Raw genomic sequence first — 14966 nt, forward strand, 5'->3', positions numbered from 1 at the left:
AAAACAGTTAAAAAAAAAAAAACTGTAAAAATATGTGCTCTAAATAAATGTAAATATATTTGTATATAATCAGGAAGATGAAATTACATAAAATAAAACACAAAGTGGTCAGTTAGTAACTGAAATGCGGATATATTACTTCCACTTTTGCCTTCCTTCATCATCATTAACACCTTTAAGTCTTAGAAATGGAAATAAATGGGAGAAATAAGGCAAGAAGAAATATTTTAGATAAGAGGGAAGGATCATATCTCAATAAAACCAGTTTCTGGGCACAGATTTCACTGGCATTGGAGAGGCCAACAAGTAAGATCATCTTTGTGTTCTAGATTGACACCTTTGCATTCTATGAATTTACTGTTTTCTCCAGACCTTATAGAAAGCTACTGCTTATCTTAAAAAGCATAGAAATACTGTGAAAAACCATGGCCAGTTATCTTTGCGAGCACAAAATAACCAGATAGTACCTCTCCGAGCCATACTTTTCTTTTTTTTATTTTGAGATGAAGGTTTGCTCTTGTCACTCGGGCTGGAGTATAATGGTGTGATGTCGGCTCACTGTAACTTTTACTTCTTAGGTTCAAGCAATTCTCATGTCCAGCCTCCCCAAGTAGCTGGGATTACAGGCGCACCCACCACCATGCCCAACTAATTTTTTTTTTTATCAGTAGAGATGGGGTTTCACTATGTTGGTCAGGCTGGTTTCGAACTCCTGAACTCAGGTGATCCATCCGCCTCGGCCTCCCAAAGTGCTGGGCTTACAGGTATGAGCCACTGTGCTTGGCCTGAGCTTTGCTTTTTTTGCATGCAAAATGAAGACAATCATAACACTGACTTTGGCCCAGAGAAAGTATTAAATAAATATTAGCTACATTATTTCATGCATTTCCTCTTGTTGTACATAATTTTAGGCATGTGTAACATGCTCCACTGAGTTGTATGCAGTTTGAAAGCTGAGACTGAGTCCTGCACAACTTCATATCCTCTGTAACATCTATGTTATATCTAGTGAGCACTAGTTAACATTCAATATATTTTGAATAGATGTTTGTGCAAAACATTATATGATTAAACACTTTAATAAAAAAAATTATAGAAAATATCTCCATTTGATCAGAAAAAGTAATACAGAGTTTTAGACAATCAAAACATGAGCATCTGTATTATAGCTTGATTTGGGACTAAATGCAACTAGAAGGGCACTCCTGTGGGGAGATCCCTGGATGATGCCATTGGGTCACCTGCAATACAGCTCTAGTTTAATGAGAAATTTCTTTCAAGTTATATCACCTAACTCTGTCTTCATACACACTACTTAGCTAAGAAGAATCTCATTGTTTTTACAGTAGGTATGAATATTCCCATCATATAAATGAGACTGAGCAGGTTAAGTTGCATGACAGGATGTTGCAAAGCCAACCCTTGAGCGAAGGTCACGTGGCTCCATGTATGTTTTGTTTGTTTGTTTCCTGTCTTGTGTATGCCCTGCCTACCTTTTAAAGCTGTAGTGAAAATGAGATAAAGTAAGATACAACATTAGCTTGAAAAGTGCAAAGTGAAAACTCAAAGAATCTATTACCATTATTTGTAAAATTTAAATTCCTTGTATATCTTTCTAGTTTCCTCTAACCCTCCTCATATCAAAATGTGGATATACATAGAAAGAAAAGGGAGAGAGAATATATACATTAGTAATTGAAAGTCTTATGTCAGGGAAGATGAAGAGAAGAGGAACAGATAAAATCTTTTTGGTAATTCAGTAAGTGAATGCCTTTTAGTAATTGAAAGCCTCCGTCAGGGAAGATGAAGGGAAGAGGAACAGTTAAAATCTTTTTGGGTTGGGTCTCACCTCACAGGCACTCTTTGTGAGATTCAATAATTCCATGTCTGCTGTACTAACTATTCAACTGAAATAATTTGCTTCAGGAAATTTTGGAACTCAAACCATTCTGGAGAAAACAATCATTGTTCCTTAGAACATTTCACATTCTGGCAAAGTAGCTATGGCCATTCTGTGAAATGAATGTATCTACAAAGTACAGCAATTATGATATAAAATTTTTAAAGTGGAGAAAGTGTCTTTTAAAAGTAAACAGAGAATTGGGTAATCTATATAAAAAGAGATGTTTTTAATGGTCTCATACGTTTCATTGGTTGTCTTTTCTTATAATGTTATCTTTATTTATAGTTCTGTTGAATCTTAAATCTACTACTGTAAGGAGATGGATAGCGTACTTACAACATACCTTATATCAATGATACTATTTAGACTTGCCTGGAGAGTTTTTCCAAACACCTCACCTAACAGGGCAGTGGTACCAAAGAAAATTGTCTTTAAATGATTTCAACTAAAATGTGATTTATGATGAAATGTAAATGGTATGCCATGTAAAAGCTGAAAGACACCAGAGGCAGATCCAGCATGGCTATGGACAGAAAGAGGCAGACTTACAGAACTGGTGGTGGGATTTTGCTGTAGCTCCAGGATGGGCATTAGAAACATCCTCAAGATATTTTCATCCCCACAAAATCACCACTAGCTAGAGGCTGGATTCAGGAGGATGGTAGTTCAGTGAAAAGAACATTGGCTGAAGTATCAGGAGATCTAAAATCTCCTCAAGAGCTACCCCAACCAAGTGGTTAAGAGAATACAAAAGGAGTAGGAAGAAGACGGAGTGCCGGGGATGAACTGTTTGATTTCTTAGTCATTGGGCGGCATGTATGCTCTTATTTCCCAAACTGACTTCTTCATTCCCAATCAGTATCTTATGAATGTTTAAGTTTCAAATGTGATTTTATACATTACATCTCTTGAAGAACTTATTCTTTTAAATTTATCCCTAGATCTGAGTATATATTCATCCTAAAATTACATGTAATAAGTAACAATGACTACATCATGTTTTCTTTCAAAATTAACCGTCTCTATGATGTAGTACATCTCTAGGTACATAGTAGGTTCTTGACAACTACTTGTTGATCTAATTTTTGTCTACATTTGTGTATTGTCTATATATACTATTGTAGCAGTTTTAGGAGGTAACAAAATTATTTTAGTATATAACTAGTTGTTACGATCCCTGAGGCTGGCTGGTAAAGATTTGAAACTGGTAATGACTGACTTACATACGTATCGCTAAGGAGTTCTTAAAGAGGTTGTGAGATGATTCTGTGATAAGGACAAGAACAGAGAGCTGGTGTAATTCATATTAGCTAAAGGGAAATATGGATTGTGAGTTTTCTTTACCACATGAGGGTGTTTTCAAGGCTAATTAAGTAGATGTTAATGACTTAGAGTGCTAAGGTTGTTATAAAAAATATCTTCAAGTTATCTATTCCCAGTTATACTCATTGAAAGATGGGTTTCTGTGACATTAATAGGGTCGCTTTCAGAATCAATCTAGATTCCATATGAAAAAATAGATAACAAAATCTATCCAAAAAATTAACGTAGATCTCTGCTATTTTCAAGGGACAATGACATTCTCTTGTACAGAATCAAATCATTTACACAAACTCAGCATCTGGTGAAAATCAAATAACATTTTACAGTGCTTGATGTTTTCCTACCTTGCTTTAGAATTGTTTCCTAAAATATAATTATTCTCATATTAATTTTAGATACTGAATTATTAAAATGCTTTGTTTTTCCACATAGACACACAGCAGCAAAATGACTCATGACAGTCCAGGAGGCATTTAAAACAATGCATTAATCAAATGTCAGTTCATTTTAAATTTCATGCTACCAATTAGAACTTCACCTTGTATTTTGCACTCGCAGAAAAGCTGGTTCTCCACCGGACAGTGTAAAGTCGCACCTCAGATGTCTTTTGGTTCTTAGGGACAGAGTTGTCTGCCCAGCTGACCCTCACGGCATCATGGGTAAGAGCCACAGCCTGTACACCTACTGGTGGGAGCATGGGGGTGGAGAGATCTGGGACCGAGGTGGGGAAATCATCAAGCAAAGGATAATAATCAACTGGGTCAGTGGGATCTGGGTTTAAAAACCCACCAAATGAAACAAACAAATAAATACGTAAATAAAAGCGTTAAAAAATAAATATCAGTGGTAACACATCACAATGAGTTAAATGCATGGCAATAATGATGAAAGGGAACATGAGAAGAACAGAAAAAAAATGTAATTAATTCAATCGGAAAACACATTAGAAACAGTATTGCTATATTGCAAAAAAGTAATTGAATATTTTCTATAATTTACTAATTCCCTTAGAATGATTTTATCAATTTAGCTGTCACTTCTGCTTATATATTTTAAAGTCCATTTTTTTAATGTTGCACATTGCTTCTTAAAAGATCTAGTTATAGAATCTATCAGTTTTATTACCATATAATTTAAAATAATAAGATAAAAAAGGGGGTTCTGGTTTATTTCTTCCTGTAAAAAATTGCTTATCTAATACCTATTTTTTTGTTTATTTTCTCCTCCATCTCTGACTTAATAGGGTTTCTCTAATGTTTTCACTGTGGTTTAGCTTATATCTGCAAACACATTTTCTAGGCAAGAAACAAATAATAAAGAACAAAGTACCCTGACATCCACAGCAACCTGTGTGTGGCTGTGATTGCATAAAGCCAGAGTGACCAAGTACACATGATCCCATGGATCAATTATATATTTGATAATTAAGTTTCAGACAGCACGTGGTTTGTCAGGCTTTCCTAGATTGGAATCCTTGAAAATGTAGAAGTATGATTTTACCCACATTCTCACAGAGTAATTAGCTAAATTTTTAGTTTCAGTAGGAGTTTCCATACTCTACATTCCTAAAATTTTATATTATTGAATGAGAAGACAGAATTAAGTACCTATGGACTTACAAGATTTGCACTGAGGTATATACATGCTTTGATCCATAACATAATAGGAATCTGTATAATGATGTGTGCGTTTTTACAAAATTCTGCAAAACACCTTGTAATCATGTTTATGCTGGGATATCAGAATCAGAGAAGCTTATTTTTCAGTCACAGTAATAGTCTAACCTTAAGCATTGATTACTTAAGACATTTACACTTAAAAATATCTTTATATTATGTAATGCATATTATAATAAAAATAATAAGATATGATAATACAACTCTCAGGCTGGGCATATGATGACATTTGGGGAGATGAGAACTACTAAAATACTTGGTGTCTACAGCAGCATAATACAGGGTGTATTTTTTTCAACAGCCTAGTTTAAAGTGGAGTGACTGCTGGCTGGTTTCGATGATTACTTTGCTTTGTCCACTGCATTTCAAATGCCTGTCCCCCATTCATCACTATACTTTCCAATGAATTATTTAGTAGTTTACTAGTCTGTGGTCTTTGGAGCAAAATATAAAACCGAAAACAAAATCAGAAAAAAAGAAGAGAAAGTGTGAGAGAGAGAGAAAGTGAGAGAGAGAAAGAGAGCTGTGTTTAAAATGTAATGACAGAGCCCAGGCTTTCTTATTTTCTTTGATGTCTCTTTTTATTAAGGGCTCCTTTAAACTCAAATGGATTTATAAAATGATGAAGGGGGAAGAGAAGACATTGCAGTCTCCACAAGGATCTCAATCATTCATCAGGTTTGCATAGCAGTGGAAGACATTTTTGCCAAATTAAAGTAGGTGCTACCTTGCTTTACTTGTTTCTATTTTTAGCTGACTTTACAAGAAGAATGGAATTCACACGGGGAAATTTTTCTAATTTACAAACTCCTTTTTTGATCTATCCATTTTAGTGGATTACCTTCTTTGTTTTCTTAATCCAGTTTAAATGGTAAACACATATTAACTGCATAGTTTTTCACAGGTGCTATACATAAGGTTTTGAAATAGGGTGATTCTACTTCAAGAAATGCTAATAGTCAATCCTACTATTTCTGATTTTAAAGGAGTATATTATTCATGACTATTGTTATTGAGTTTCTTGGAATCAGCTCCAAAATGCTTCTCTCAAATTTCAAACAAGGGTATTTGTTTTATTTATTGATGGACTTACACAGTCCAGAAATTTCTATCCTTGGCCAAGTGTTTTTTTCCTATTTTATGGATTAAATTTTTTTTCAGATGTGGCTTGTCATTCTACTTGACACTTCCTCCAGAGCTATGCTAATACAAAGGCCAGTAGTTATATGAACTATTTAAGTTTAAATAAATTAAAATTAAATAATGAAAAATTCACTTCTTGTGTTGCACTAGGCAATTTCAAGTGTTAAATTGCTACAAAAGCCTAGTGTTTGATGCAGATATACAGCTTTCCAGAAAAGCAGAGCATTCTTGTACATGGCAAGCACAGCTATTAATACATATTGCATATATTAATTGTCTTTTTCTCTCAGGTCAGAAACTATTAATTTTTGAATAATTGAATTTCACACATTCTTTTGTTGCTACACAACTTTTTTTTTTTTCTCTTCCTACTCCTGGGTGCTTTATACCCTGCTGGCTGAGTGGTTTCATGCAAAAGAATCGAAAAAAAGTTTAGTAAAAGACAAAATATAGCCTCAAAGCTTTTGCTAAGAAAGAAATTCATTTGATTCCTAACAGGTGTTTCCTTAAGTGCCCATAAATGTTCAGTCATTATACTAACGTTCAAAACGACCTTTAGCTTGGTGTAGTGACTCATGCCTATAAACCCAGCACTTTGGAAGGCTGAGGCAGAAGAATCACTTGAGACCAGGAGTTCAATACCAGCCTGGGCAACATAGCAAGATCCCACCTCTAAAAAAAATTAATAGTAATTGCCAGGTATGCTGGTGCACACCTGTAGTCCCAGCTACCCAGGAGGCTTAGGTGGGAGGATCACTTGAGTCCAGGAGGTCAAGTCTGCAGTGAGCCATGACTGCACCACTGCATTCCAGCTTTGGCAACAGAATGAGACCCTATCTCCAAATATATATATATATATAAGTAAATAAATAAAAATAAACTTTAATGCCATTTGACATGGGATTGTACTTCATTTAAATATTGAAAAAACAGTTGAAAATAAGCCAATTCAACAGTGTGTTTTGTTCGTCTTCTGATTTTTGTCCTCTTTTCTTCTCCAGGCTCAAGATAGCTTGTCCTTACAATAAGAAATAAAGGACTTTACAGCAAAAACTAGACTCTTAATGCATTTGGCCAGGTGAGACTTTCAGCAGCTCTAATAATGATATTCCCAGTATGGGATGAGGCTCCAGAGCTCGCCAATGTCTGCGAGCATATGTGTGTAGAAAACTCCATAACCTGATGCTTATTCTAGTTTGAGGTTTTATTGCCTGTGATATATTTTGCAGTTACTTTATATAGGCCCTTGTTCAAGACTGCTCATGGGACTCCTTTGCAGAAGCTTAGAGATAGAGGATGTCTCCTACATGGCACTGGCACATTTGTTAATGGAGTTTCCTTAATCTTTGATTTCATTTACTTGTCCTTTGTTCTCCATAACATGTGGAAGCACAATAAAATAATTCTGCTACTTTCAGAAAAAGTGTTTTCCTTCCTTTGAAAAGGGATGGATTCAAGCATTTTTATCAAACCCTTTAATTGGCTTTTCTCCAATAATAAAATTCCTCACAAAATTCCAACTTTTAGCATTATTTCAATTCTCAGTCCCATTAGGATCTGAGTCATCAGAAGACAAAAATTGCCTGGATCACTGGTGTTTTAGACACCACTTTGGGAATGCCATATGCTAGAATTAATGCAACATGTGCTAAGAAGAATGAGGCTGATAATGCCTCCAATGGTTCTTTCTGAACAATTTACTTTCAGTATCTTTTAATTCTTTCACCTTTATCAGTTTCTGATTGAAAGGAGATTTTTATTTGCCACCTCAGTAGTCCTTCCTTGTGGGCATTAGATTTGGTAAGAGAATAAGAGCTTGAAAAGACTGACCGTAGTATCATTTTGCATGGCCTGATCACAAGTGCCAAGTCACTATGGCAATGGGCAGCTCCTGGGGACCTTATAAGGAGGACAGAGATGATCACTAAAGGAAAATTATGGGACACAATGGTGCAGCCAAAGTGGCCTGTTTGCTCTCAAAGAATCTTGTTGCTAGCAGAGCCAGAGAATAAGGTCTTTATTCTCTTCATGAAAATCCCAGACACCCATCATGTAATGTCTCAGTTAATATCCTGAACCTCAATTTTTCTCATCTCTCTATATTTGAAGATAACACGTTTGATAGTAAATATTCTCTGGGTTAATTATTTGCCCTTTAAGGGGAGTCATGAACCCCTTTGATTATACAATGAATGAGATATACTGTCTCCACAGATAAATAAATATATTGACAGCTGCCCAAAATTTTGCATCCTACTTTAGACAGATCTTAGACCTGGAAACAATGGTCAAAGATTCAAAGAGACTAGAATAACAACTTTGCCTTAAAATATACCATTGAAATAAATACAGTGACAGTATATTCTGGAGACCATCACATAACCATTATGAATATAGAACAACAGTATTCTTAAGATAATCTACAAATGAAGCCTGTACATTTGGCAAACAAACTGCGCAAAGTTCACATAAATTTGGGCAGTGGTAGAAGCCACGGGATTCCACTATTTATTTTATAACTATTTCTTTCTACTCGTCTAAATTTCAAACTTCAGTAACATCTCACGTTCTCTGGTGCTTGCTGTCTCAGATCCTTTCTTCTCATTAAGGGGATGATACCTGACAAGTTAAATGAGGACTGAAGGGTATGAGGGGGGCAGGTTCAATGTATTAATTAGAGAGGGAACTTGGGTTTTACCTAGAGATTTCAGACAAAAGTCTGTGGCAGGGATTTGGGGGAGTAGTCAAGTGATTTTTCAGTGACTGAATAGCCCTACAAATGTGTTGCTTACTGTATTTTGGAGTAAGCCTAGCCATGCTAACAAATAACCTCCATAAATGGTTTGGATCTCACCATCTTACCCATTTCTTTCTCAGTTTCTTAAACCTTTTTACTCTTATGTGCTGCCTTTATAGTCCAACTAACAGAAAAATTCCTAAGGGTGACAAGACCTTGAATCAGCTACTCCCTTTAATGTCCTGAGGCTCTGAGTACTGCTAGGGTGATCTGGAGGCCCAGAGCTCAGGAAGATAACACCCACGTCACTCAGCCTAGTGCAAACCACCCCATAAGGCCAGCTTCTCCTTGTCATCTTAGTTTGAAGGACCCTGTGTGGAGAAGCAAGTGTTTATTTAGGCATTTGGCAACCTTTGTGCAGGGACAAAGATGGCATTGATTTGAGACAAGCTGCTCAGGAGATGGAAGCATGGTATCAGGGCACCAAAACTATGAAGCTATTGGGAAGGAACAGAATGAGAGATCTGTATTCTCTAAGTCCACGTGCTAATTTATAAACTGAATTCCTCCTACTTAATTTTGACAACCGAAGATATAAAAAATGCATGCCTATGTGTGCATATTTACATCTGTACATATCAGACTCAGAAGATAATTACATACATTCATTTTTGTTTTTTCTTTGCATTGTATTTTAGTTTTTTTTTTCTCGCCATAAATCAAATACTACTTTGTCAGAGGAAGATTAACAATTTAACTTACCTGTTATAGACCTGGTGGTGGCACTTTCATAAAGAGGAACTCCTTCTCCTGCATTGTTAAAAGCTTTTAGGGAGATCACATAATGGGAACTTGACTCTGAAGAAAAACAGAAACAATACAAACATGTTGATTTATTTAATGTACCAAAATACTCAGGGAAAACATTTTCCTCAAAACAAATTTAATATAGTCTACTCGGTAAATTGTGTAAGAAAGAGTGAGTTGAATTCTGAAAGGATAGTGGCAGTGAGTGGTAGCAATAGGGTTTTTTGATCTTCCTCAATCCCCATATGAAAACACACTGATCTACTACTAGGTAAAAAACCGAAAGCATTCAGCCACTTGCTGCAAAACTCTGTGATGATGTGTGTCCTCCAATCCTAAAGTACAAGTGGGCCTGAATACACAACCAAAAAGCCTCATGATCTGTTTGTTATCAGCATCTGTGTAAGAAAAATCAAAGGGAAGTATCAAACCTAAAAAGAGGGTAATTCTAAAATAGATACCAGCTAATGCTGGAAAGCACAGCAGCTCAGTTTCAGAACAACAAATTGAAACACTCAAAACTGACCTCCAAAGTCTCCTTTCTAGGACGGGGCCCAAACTGGGGACAACCTCCTGGGAACTGATGTAAGATATAAGCAAGATTGAAATAATATTGATGAAGGGTAAAGTCCAGATAAAATCAGGGGAGAAGAAGAACCATGAAAACTCAGAAAGCAAACGGCCACAGTGTTTAGTCTGTATCCAGAGTTGGCAAACTTTTGTAGGCCCAGATAGCAAATATTTTAGCTTTGAATGTCACATTGTTTCTGTCACATTTTTATCTGTTTATTTATTTACAACTCTTAAAAATGTAAGAACCACCCATAGTTCAGGCATCCATACAAGAACAGGTCCCGGGCCAGATTCTACCTGTAACCTGTAGTGTGCTGAAAAACCTGTCTAATGAAATGAACAGAACAGGGAGCTCTGTGTACTCAAAAGAGCTCTCTGAATTTCTGAAAAAAAACAAAAAACAAAAAAACAGAAAAACAAATTACATCAGTGTAAACAACAAAAATGTATTGAGGTAAACTTCTTTATAAAATTACCATAAGAAAAAATAAAATAGGAGAATATCATTCCTATAGAAAATTACAAAAATGGATAAAAAGTAGAAATAATTACCCAAAAAAATTCATCAAAACTGCAACTTATGATTTCAAAACTAACTAAACTACATTAAGAACATGATGCCAGATATGAAAGAGTAACATAAATCAGAAAACTCAGAAATAAGGTGGCATAGCTCAAGAAATACATATATGTAAATTAAAAATTTTAGATAAGAAGGATAACTAGATGAATAAATACAAGTATGAAACGAAAACATAACAAAAGAAATTAAGAAGACTAAAGGAGCCGGGCGCGGTGGCTCACACCTGTAATCCCAGCACTTTGGGAGGCCGAGGCGGGTGGATCACAAGGTCAAGAGATTGAGACCATCCTGGTCGACATGGTGAAACCCCGTCTCTACTAAAAATACAAAAATTAGCTGGGCATGGTGGCACGTGCCTGTAATCCCAGCTACTCAGGAGGCTGAGGCAGGAGAATTGCCTGAACCCAGGAGGCGGAGGTTGCGGTGAGCCGAGATCGTGCCATTGCACTCCAGCCTGGGTAACAAGAGCAAAACTCCGTCTCCAAAAAAAAAAAAAAAGGAAGACTAAAGGAGGGTTTAGGAGAAAGTGATAAATACTGAACATCTAACATACAGATAATAAGAGTCCTTGATGAAGAAAATCCAAAGGAATATAAAAACATAACACTAAAAAAATTACTGATTTAAAATAACTTTTTAGTCATCTGGACAAAAATAATATATGACATATTAGAAAAAAGTAGATTATCAGACTTCATATAACATTTTGTGGCAGAAGAAATTAGAGTAACTTTAGATACTCAACATAAGAAAATGTAATTCAAGGTTTTATAGTCAACAAGTTTTAGCTTTAAATATAAAGGGTATAGTCAAACTGTTATCAACTTGCAAACACTCAGGAATATTGTTCCCTGATCACCTGAACTACTAGAAAATTAGCTTTAGGCATACAAAATGACCAGAGGAACACTGATAATAGCTAACTGATGAACAAAAATTTAATAAACTAAGTTAAAAGGAAGGTATTTTATTCTGTAATGGCTCCATGTTTTGACATTGTAGATATAGTACTATCTTAAGACAAAATTAAAGAGTAGTGGCAGTATATGCAAAGATAACTGTTTCAATTATTATTGATGTTGACACTTTTATTATTATTTTGAGACTAATGTAATATGGAATAAAGCAAATGAGTAAACATGATATTCTATCATCCCCTATGTCTCTGAGAACCTCTTGGTGTAGATGAAAAGACTTAGAGATGTAATACAGAAAAGGTTAAATAAAGTCTGTGTTCCTACAGTTGAACTGGAAAAATAAGTTTGAATTCAAATTGCATTTTTTTCTCTGTTCTAGCTCTTACTGCTAAAAAAATGTCTGGAAACATGGACTCAATAGCAATAAGCATCCCTAATACACAGACTACAGTTTGGTGGAAAAAGTAATTCCTAATACAAAGAAACAGCTTCTTGTAGAACTAGCTGAAAGCTTCTTGTAGAACTAGTAGAAAACATGCCAATTCAACCTGAAATATCTTGACATATTAGATAGAATGGAAGCAACTAGTAAAATCATGTCAAATGGATTCAGGAGTCAATTTGAAGAGACTCTCTCATACCAGAGATAAGGATAATCTGCACATAGAAAAACACAGTGTTATGATGTATGAAGAATGCATAATTTGAAAAAGGTGTTTTAAAGAATAATAACAGTTGGTCATTTCTGAGGTTGTGAACTCAGAACATAATTCTAGCTAACAAATAAAAACAAAATGATAGAATTAAAATATTGCTGCTTTACAGCCCCCATTAATGAATGGATCTCAGCATTAAGCATTAATAATTGCTAAGATAAAATAGAGACAACGAGACAGTCTGTGCTTCCTGATGAAAGAACCTACTACCCTCCAGAGTTTCACCAATGGGATCAAACCTACTTAGTCTCAGCTAGCCTCTGGACCTAAATGACAGTTTGCAGAAAATAGAGCAAATAAACGTGTTGAACTCCAAAGTATAATACTTCATTAAGCTACACATTTGTTGCACGTGGTTTTCTGTATCTGGGTTTTGTATCAAAATATAAAAGCTTTAAAAATGAGTGAGTTTATCTCTGAGAGGGAGCTATAAAAATTGATCTGATTGAGTTTTCTTCATAAAATTTGTATGTGACCTAAGTATTAATGTTAAAGATATTGACAGGCTAAACCACATGGATTCAAGAGCTGTAATACAACAAGAAGAATAAAATAATATTGTATCTAATGTAGTCAAAAGGCTTCTATTCACTGAATTGCTTTCCCTCCAAAAGGGAATATTTCTTTTTGAAAAATTTACTTTTCAAGCTCTTTTCCTAATAAGAAAGTAATCAATCGACGAGTGTTAAATGCTCTTTGAGATCCAAGTACTTGTAGAAGATGAAACTCTGTCAGGTTTCTAACATAATTCTGGGCAGAGAAAACAATGAAAGACTATGTAAAATTAAACATTAAAGCATGAGATATAGCTTATGACTGCTATACATTTAGAGGTCTGAAAACTTAGAGAGGAACTGGGTCATCAAAGAAGACTTTTGGAAGATACAAACTTTGAATTGGGGCTTGTGAAGGGTAGGACTTGGAAGCAAATAAGAGGAAGAAAACATTTCAGCAAAAAAGTGGTGAAAATACACTTGAGTAGACCAAAAAAATACACTTTTTTTTCCACTGGGAAAAATATTCTTTTGAGTTATTGCAGCAGAGACTAACTCTGACTTCAAATATGTGAACCATCTATGCACCAAAAATGTAAACATTTTTATTAGGCTTGAGACATTTTAAATTGCCTTTTTGCAGTTCAAATTCCACTTGGTTCAAATGAATACATTTCTGTATTTAAATGTATCTAAGTATTTATCAAGAGAGTGAAAAAAAGGTCAGAAATTCCAAACTCAAATGCTTAGGAGGGGTGTGTGTGTGTGTGTGTGTTGTTTTTAATCAATCAGAGAAAAAGAGAGAGAGAAAGAACAAAAAACAGATAAATTTGGCTACCGTGTAAGAGAGCCAATAGGGCAGAGAGGATCTTAGAAAGTGTATGACTGATCTCGAGTGGAGCCACTATTCGGGTCCAATATAATATTAGCATGTGGAAGGTAGTCCCAGTGTTGTCACATTATCTGGAAATCCAGATTTTTATGAGAAATTATCAAATTTTTCAGTGTTGGCAGATAATTGAAATAAATAAAATAAACCTGTGCTGTCAAAACTCTCTCTCTAGACTGAATCCAAGCTGGTGGTTACTAGTCTATAAACTTGGATAGATGCCTACATACCCAACTATATGCAAATATACATATAACCTTGGAAAAATAGATACCCAAGTCTGGTCTTCCATAGTCAAGGTGTCAACCATTAGAGTAACAACAGCAAACGAGAAACTTCATATGATGTAGTAAAGTGCGGAAGCGGGGGATTGAATATAAAATAATGAAACAGGTTTTTAGGTTAGGAGATTTGGAGTGATTATTTTATATTCACACATCCAAATAGAATTAGGGTTCAAAGTTAAGAATGTTCTACTTGATAGGAAGCTTTTGACTTCCTAATCAGGGTTAACAGCTGAAGTTTATGGATAGCCAGCATATCCGTGAGACGGTAAATTAATGTCTTCATTTTTCTGTTCCCACCACCAAGGTGCTTAGTTTATAGCTCCATAGAAAATGCCCTCTGTAAAAGCTTCTGTAACATTACTGGATTATTATTTTTCAGGCTTTCAGGGTGTGTATTATTTCTTATTAAAAAAAAATTAAAAGTACCTTACCTGGTTCTCACTGTATTGGTTTGAATTTTTACCGTAATATGAATGACAATAACATGTCATCTAGCTGTTACATGGATCATCCTGAGTAGCAATCATCATTTGTTCATCCCCTAACCCCCATAAATGTGAGGTAATTGTCGTTCCAATACAGACTCTTGCTAATACTGATACCTATCAAATCTCTAGTCATCTGAGTAACGACAGCTTCTTTCACTTGATCATTAGCCATGCTATAGAGTATGCTAAACAGAGTCGTGAGTTTTATAATTTACTAACTGTTGAATTAATGAATTATGCTAATCATTATATCTCACCAATCCCTACTATGCTTTGTACATCTTAGAGAAGATCAACCTTACACGTAAACAAAAAGTGGTAACAGCTTCGTCCTGTGAAAAGTAAACACACTTGCAATGTAATTGTAACTGATATAAGAATAACACATAGAGCGAGGAGTCCTGAAGACGTTCTGGCTCAATATTTTCCT

At 35.2% G+C, this 14966-nt stretch overlaps 1 protein-coding gene across 3 annotated transcripts in view; it reads right to left on the minus strand.

The window, feature by feature from the left end:
* Positions 1-14966, minus strand: part of DCC (DCC netrin 1 receptor) — a 1184710-nt gene that overhangs the window by 137278 nt on the left and 1032466 nt on the right. For 2 of the 3 annotated variants that reach the window (XM_012464272.3, XM_012464273.3), the window contains exons 16-17: positions 9545-9640; positions 3765-3997 (exon numbers count right to left, since the gene is read on the minus strand). In XM_012464272.3, coding sequence (XP_012319695.1) covers positions 3765-3997; positions 9545-9640 — 329 coding nt within the window. The remainder of the gene's footprint in view (positions 1-3764; positions 3998-9544; positions 9641-14966) is intronic. The other variant, XM_012464274.3, reaches the window with a different exon arrangement.

Source organism: Aotus nancymaae, unplaced genomic scaffold (genome assembly GCF_030222135.1).
Source record: "Aotus nancymaae isolate 86718 unplaced genomic scaffold, 86718_ANA_hifiasm-v0.15.2.pri h1tg000020l, whole genome shotgun sequence".
Taxonomy (NCBI): domain Eukaryota; kingdom Metazoa; phylum Chordata; class Mammalia; order Primates; family Aotidae; genus Aotus; species Aotus nancymaae.